A 7,591-nucleotide genomic window follows, 5' to 3' on the forward strand; every position below is an offset into this window, starting at 1 on the left:
TTTATACTTTGTTCATTGCCAGATGATATTACTTATAAAAGCCACATCTGTACAAGTGTAAAAGGTGGGCAATTTACAGCACTGTGTGACTTTTCTTTTTTTTTTTTTTAAAAAAAAAAAAAAAAAACACGTACAGAGTACTTCAAATAGCTTGCTAGTTCCTTACTCACTGGTAGTACTATATCTGTAATGTCAGCTAAAATATAAGACAACCATATCCTTCTCATGACTGCATTACATTGTTGGATCATTCTGTAATCAGCCACATTAATATCCATTTTTTTTTTTTTTTTTTTAAAAAAAAAAAAAAAACCAAAAAGCATTTAGACCTCACTCACTTGAAAGAGGTTTTGAGAAGTGACCCATTGTCTACTATAAAAAGTTATTGATGTCATACTTCAGTTTTCTTGTTCATCTATTTTTCCATTTAAGGATGGATTATTTCTAATGAAGCCACGTCTGGGTATTCTGATAACAAAACTCCGAATGGATTCAACGGCATGTCCATAAATACATGCAAGGCTGGACCTGTTCAGGAGAAACCAGTGTGTCTCTGTACGGTAACAACAGGCTGGTGGAGGCCTTATGGTCAAGCCAGTACATTCTCCCTCTTACATTGGAATTCACAGTTCTTGTACTGCAACTACCTAATATTTGGTTTTATTTCCTTTTCATCTGCTTCATCCTCACTGTCATCAACTTGCTGAATGACCAAGTCAGTCGACCCATCCTCCACAATCTCCACATCGGATCTGTTGTCTTCCCCGTAGTGCCACCTGGAATCCTTATCCCCATCCTGTGGGAATTCAAGGGGTGCTTCAGCCTCCAAGTCAATGCGAATACTGTCTATGCCAGCTTCAGCCAAACACTCGTTACAGAGTCTGTAACGTCTGGTTCCCTCTTGGACCACTTGTCCTGTGAGCTCAGTCACGTGGCGTTTACACTTTCTGCAGATAGGCTTACACGCCTGATGGATCTGGGGAAATGGAAATGAATAAATCCGATAATGCATCCACAAAGAAGTGTTTTTTTAAGGTGACAAAAAAGTAGGGCTGGAGTAGCACTATGGTAGCATTAACTCACTTAGAGACACAGTCACCAAACATTAAAAATTAAACAATCCCAGGTGCTGTAATTGCCCACTTAAGCTCTATTACAGGACTCGCAGAGAGCAGTACCTTTGCAAGCCATCAATTAACAAATAAACCCATCCCCTTTCATACAAATTACACTTCAAATACACTTCAGCAAAACCAGATTAATTTTCTATTACCTCTTCTTTACAGGAGTCAATATATCAACCAGAGACACTTGTACTGTGTTTAATTATACTGAGACATTTACACATTAAACAAATCACGCAGTGACTAAAAATACCCACTGTTCGGAAATGGCTGCTGAGGTGATCCAGCCTGCTGAACCTCTTCCCACAGGCCTCGCAGGGGTAAGGGCGCTCTCCCGTGTGACAGCGAAGGTGACGCTTCAGGTCTGCTTTTCTCTTCACCACGTGAGTGCAGAACGGGCACTTGAACCTCATCCTGGGCAGATCATCTGTTAGAACATAACGTGATTAACAAAAATTAAGTCATAACATGTCTAGTCATGTAATGCTCTAGGAAATGGCATTCTATAAGCAGAAGAGCAAATCACTTTTATCAAAAAGAATATCATCATAGGTCTTTTCAAGCACAAAGATCTTACACTGGAGTGCAAAGGAGTGGACCGTTAGCTACATTAAAATGAGATGAAAAATATCCCAGAAGATCACGCCTTAAATTTGCAAGATGAAGCTGCAGAGACACTAAAGTTTGTGTATTTTGAAAGGCTATTCACAATTTTTTAAAAAAATAAGAGTTAAACTTTCCAAACTTACATTTCTGGACAATACAGATGTCTTTTTGGCAGCTGGACACCCGCTCAGTAAAGCACATTTCTCAGGGACAGCACAGAGGGTTCCCAGGTGACCCCCAGCATTAAACCCCACTCTTACCTTCAGCCCAGCTCCCCATGACGCCCAGGATGGAGGGCATGGTCGCGTACTGCTCCTCTGCCTTTGAAGACTTGGATTTACTAGAAGAACGGGGTGATTCATGCTCCTGCTGTGACACAGCCAAGCTCCTGGGCATCACGTCGGCCCCTTGCCCGTACTGGTACCCCACATGAGGGGATTCAACTTCTGTCTCAATTGGAACTTGCTCCTCTGCCGGAGCGATGTGGCCGGTGGGCTCGCCAGCCCTCTCCTCCAGTTTGCTGGATTTGTAGTGAGGAATGTCAGAAGGTTGCTGGAGTCCCAGGTGCCGGGATTTCTTTACGGACTCTTGCCTTTGCTCGTGTTTGGACAGCTGCTGCTGGGCATTTCTTTGAGAAGTGGGATAGTAGCTGAAATTGCTCCAGGCGTTTCCACCCATCATACATGTCCCTTGATCCGGAGTTAAGTGTGCGTGCGGGGGGCTGCTCTCTGCCCTCCAGCCCGCGCTGTACACGCAGGACCGCTCCACGCCGTTGGAACTGACGTCTTTGTCCGACAGACTGAAGTACCGGTCCTTCTCCTTCTCACTGATGTCCAGCGAGGACTTAATGAAGGTTTTACACACGCTGATAACGTCGGTCATCTGCAGATAGCTGGCGGCCGACATGACTTCGATGACGTTCTGACCCGTGAGGGACAGTTTGCCTGAATACACAAAATCTAGAATAACTGTAAACGTGTCAGGAGAAAATGCCTGGAAAGTGGCTGTGGTCGGCTGGCTCGTCTCCTTCGAGCTCTGCGAAAGGAGCATTTTGAAGTAGCCGCTGCTGGCGAACAGCACATTGCGGTGGGCTTTAAAGACCTTTCCCTCCACCAGGATGTTGCAGTCGCAGAATAAGTCCTGCCTGCGCTGCTCATTTAGTTGCTGCAAGAGGTGAAACTGGTGAGAAGAAATCTCCATTCCAGAAAAGATGAGATAAAGCGTCGCTCTGAAAAAAAAAAATACTTTCCCTCCACCAGGATGTTGCAGTCGCAGAATAAGTCCTGCCTGCGCTGCTCATTTAGTTGCTGCAAGAGGTGAAACTGGTGAGAAGAAATCTCCATTCCAGAAAAGATGAGATAAAGCGTCGCTCTGAAAAAAAAAAATAAAGAAAATTATTAGACTCTTGACTTCAGCATCACGCAACTCAGCCGGAGATGTCAGACCCAATTTTAGGGGTATCTCTAGAAATAATCTTATTTATTTAAATCTATATTTAAATTACAGTACGCACGACCGTGCATTCTTTTTTCCAAGATGAAAAAAAGTGGTGAAAAAGCCAAATAAAGCAGTGGGCGTTATTTGGCAGAGAGGTGTGTGCTGCAGCGAGGAGCATCTCCTCCCTGAGGACGCAGGGACCCCAGACACCCCCCTCCCTTCACCCCTTCTCCAACGCCACCCGGTGCCCTCCGGCCGCCGCGCCCCTGCCTGGAGCCGCCGTTACCGCATCTCCCCGCCGAAGGGATCACAAACGGGACTCGGCGGCGGCGGCAGAGCCCCGGCGGCCGCAGCCCGCCCGGCCCGGGCTCCCCCGGCATTGGCGGAGGCCGCCGTCACTCACCCGTACGCCCGGCCGAATTGGTCGCTCGGTCACCGGGAGCCCGGGACGCCCGACGGCGCCGGACCCGCCCGCCAAACCGCGGAGGCGCCTCCCGGCTCCGCGGGTAGCCGTCCCAGCTCCCGCCATCGCCTCGTCCGCCCCCCTCCGCCGGGCCGGGCGCGGAGCCGCCCGCCTTCACCGAGCCCCGTCTCCCGCCCCACCGGAGCTCCCGGCCACGCTGCCGCCGCCCGGTGCCGAGCGCCCGGCGTTGGCCCGAGCCGCTCCCGCCCCGCCGCCCGCAGCCTCCCCGCGCTGGCCGCGCCCCGGCCCCGGCCCCTCTCGCCGCGCAGCCCTTTGTTGCCGCGCCCGGGGCTGCAAATGGCGCCCGCGGAGGACGCTGTGCAGCCCCAGGAACCCCCGGCTCCCAGGGGCAGCTGCCGCCGGGCCGCCGCGCACGGTCCCCGCCGCTCCCGGGGACTGCGGAGCCCGGGGAACGTCCCTCGCTGTCCCTGGCAGCACGGCCGGCTGCGGGGCCGTTTCCGCCCCCAAAATCCCAACGCCCGGTCTGGCCTGCCGGCGTGCGGGAGCCCTGCCACTCACCGGCTGGGTCCTGCGGGCGGCTGCCGCCGAGCCGAGAGGAGCGGAGCGGAGCGGGCGGTGGATGCGGGGTCCCCGGCCCCGCGTCGGGGCTGGCGCTGGCTGAAGGCGACGCGCGGGTCCCGCAGCCCCGAGCCCTGGAAGCCCGAACGTGAGAGAAACAAAAGGTATTTGCTGACGTGGGCGTTGGACAGAGACGCCCGAGGGCTGGGGACACAATTAAAGGGGCAACGCACCGATTGCAGGCGCAGCCCAGCGGCTTCCTCCGCCTCATCGCCCTGCGGACGGGGCTGCTCGCCTCTTCCCACACCCACATGCTGCCCGGGAGGGGATGCGACGCCCCAGATGCTTCCTTCTCACACCTCTATCTGGAGCGGGGGCCTTGGTGACCCAAATCCTTCTTTAACGCGCCTGCAGCTTCCTCAAAAGGAGATGTAACATTTTTATTTTTTTTTCCTGTTCATATCTCTTCTGAAAAAAACAGGCCTGCAATCCCAGTACCTGAACCTCTCACCTTCTCTCCCTCCAAGTTTGGTATCTTTCTCCTTCCTCTTCTTGCCACCAGGATCTTTTCTGTGTTCTTGATACCCCAGTAATTTCTCATAAATATTTGTTTTCCTGTGGGAGCCACTCTGCCTCAGCCATATCCTTTGTGTCCTTTGCAGCCTCCCCTTCCATGAACTGAAGACATTCCATCTTGAAACAATTTACGCTCCTTTCCCCACTATAGCAAAATGGGAAAGACATCTCAAGACGTTTCCTCTGATAGTTAGAAACATTCCCCCAGTATATCATATACATTTATTCATATTCAGTTTATACACATTTTTATTGTAACAATATTTTTCACCAGCTTAATTCCCCCTTTTTGATAAACAGCCATAGTTCTGTAGATTCTGTCTCCTCTCAAATGCAGGCCACACTTTTAAATCCTTCATGAGAGCCATTGTGCTTGTGTAAGCTGCTCAGGTACAGAGCAGAGTCTCGAATTAATCATTCTTGAACATGGAAGTGATTGGAATTTCCACAGGATTTCACATGGAGCTTTTCAGTCCACTGGGCCGCAGTGTTAATTATCAACTGAAAACATAGCAGCGTGATGTACCTCCAGCTCTTCCAGCTGTGTCCCATCGCCGATCCATAGTCATCCTCTGATCAGTGTCACCTGCAAATCTCGTGTCATTTATCTTGTTTTACATCAAAGTTTAAAGAGTGTAGCAGCAGAACTGATTTCAAAGTCAGCCCAGAGGACCACGAGCACCTTTGTCCTCATCGTTCCTCTTTCAGGGTGAGGCAACACAACCCTGGCACCTGGCTTCTCCCAGCTCTTCTCATTAATTAATAGCTCACAGCGGCGTGTTGAGGCTGTGTGCACCCCTGGCCACTCATTTCAGAGGGGATACAGGGATCTGCAGTGGTACAGAGAGGGGAAAGAGAAGTGATAAAAATCTGGCAGAGGGTTCATCCCTCTGAAGCTTGGCTTTGTTTGTCAATTCAGCTATATCTTTTTATATAATGTTCTGTGTATTTTTTCAGGTCCGTGCCCAAATTATTTCCTCTGCTGAAAACGTCCTTTTTTCAATAACTGTTTGTAGGTATTTGTTCTGTTTGACCTCAGCTGACCTCTCAGGTAACGTGTACTTCCGCTTGCGTATCGGAGAACGTCCCGCTCGGTAGCAGGTTGTATCAGCATTAATAGGACCACAAGTGCTCTCCGTCTGCTAGGAACAGCTAATAGAATTTAAAAAGTAGGGAAAAAAATGCAGTGGTATCTAGAATAGCTTAATTAGAATTTTTAAAGATGTTGGAAGTGCTTTTCTCAGAATACTTCAGAAACCTCACCCACAAGTCTGCGCCACGCAGCCAGGAACAGGCGTGGAACAGACTTTGGTTTTCTCCTACATAGGGACTGATTTCATCTTGTTTTGCACAATAATACATCACAAACGATCCACTGATTCTAGAATTGTGTTCAGTTGTCTAATCTAGTCCTTTGTTTTGTGTTTCTAAATTTCAGACTTACCGTTTCTAGCCAAAAAAGTTCTACTTGAAGTCGAGATGTTGTTTGGAGGGTTTATCCAATGGGAATAAACTTGGTGACTCTGTAGAGGAGGTGCTTCTCACAGCAACAGGAGCATTGCAAAGCATGACTGATAGTCTGCTGTTTAGAGAACAATTTACAAATTACTGTAAAAAATGGCATTGTTAGTGCTGATACAAAAATTATTAGCATCAATGTTGCATCGTCTTATTTGGATTTTGGTAACCAAATATAATTAACAGTAACATCAGGTAAAAGATTTCAGTTTTCCTTAAAACAAACGTTTCTGAAAAATTACAGGCTTCAGTTATGGTATATTTTCTGACTTTAAATATATAGTGATATTTCTTGCCAAAGAAAACAGAGTATACTAGAAAAACCAAAGTGCCATAGTTCAAAGCCTGGCATGCGTTGATTCACAGGGCTAATTTGTTGGGAGCTGCAATGGATTTTTCCTAAATGTGTGAGTAAAGTAACATGCACTTACCAAGGGTTTTATTTTAAATTTTGAAAATATAAATAAAATTCTTTCCTGTTTCTACCATTGAAGAAATATCTGCAGTTTTTTTCTGCTGGATCAGAAACGTACCGTACTTGGGGAACTAATTGGTTTTGCTTTTTTTTTTTTGTACCGTATCTAAAAATGTGTTTAATGAGAAACTGTGAACAGCAGGAATTTTAATCCATCCTCTCGCAAAAAAAATGTTGCTTTTAAAATAGTGTTAGACCTCTTAAAGAAAAGTAATTTTCAGAGAACATTTTGTTTGTTTAAAAGCTTTTGAGAAACTTTATGTGACATAAATATATGGGGTTTTTTCAGTAGTTCGTAGGTGAGTTACTAATTATTCCGTGGCAGGAAACTTTTCAGCGTTACAGGACCTAATGCCTTGAGGAATACAAAGAATGCAAGATAAGGCTGTATCCCAGCCATAATGGACGAGCTTTCTGAGTCAGGCAGGCATGGTCTGGAGAAAGGGAAACTGTAAGCAAGGCCCCAGAAATGAATGAAGAATGAGATTACTATTTCGTCTAACGCACTGCCAGCTCGTTTGGCTTCAGCATCATTTGACTGTCATCAGTTTTCCGTGTGACGAAGCCACTGGACTCACCTGCACTTTCTGGAGTTCATTTGTCTTCATGAAGATCCTGAGCCACATCCTTGTTCTCTTCTGGTAGAAACACAAACGCTTGTGCAGCCTCCAGGTCACCAGGAAATCACTCCATTTTTTCAAAAGAAGGAAATCATAATACACTGTCTTAAAATGTTGAGTACAGGGAGGAATCTTCCATCTGCTTCCAAACACTGTTAGGTATGTGCCCAGCAGTAACTGGCAGGCCATCTCTGAGCAGAGTTTGCAGCCTGGGCAGAGCCTGAGATTTGATGGTGGTGATGGAGGTGGCAGC

At 47.5% G+C, this 7,591-nt stretch overlaps 1 protein-coding gene across 1 annotated transcript; it reads right to left on the reverse strand.

Annotated features, from left to right (window-relative positions):
- Window positions 1-643: 643 nt before the first annotated feature.
- ZBTB8A (zinc finger and BTB domain containing 8A) lies at window positions 644-2,944 on the reverse strand. Its single transcript, XM_014946486.1, has 3 exons — window positions 1,991-2,944; window positions 1,382-1,551; window positions 644-976 (listed from the first exon to the last, which is right to left on the reverse strand). The coding sequence occupies exons 1-3, from the start codon at window positions 2,928-2,930 to the stop codon at window positions 644-646; spliced, it is 1,443 nt and encodes a 480-aa protein (XP_014801972.1). The 5' UTR covers window positions 2,931-2,944.
- Between the last annotated feature and the right edge of the window lie 4,647 nt (window positions 2,945-7,591).

The sequence above is a fragment of the Calidris pugnax genome, unplaced genomic scaffold (genome assembly GCF_001431845.1).
Source record: "Calidris pugnax isolate Ruff unplaced genomic scaffold, ASM143184v1 scaffold113, whole genome shotgun sequence".
NCBI lineage: Eukaryota > Metazoa > Chordata > Aves > Charadriiformes > Scolopacidae > Calidris > Calidris pugnax.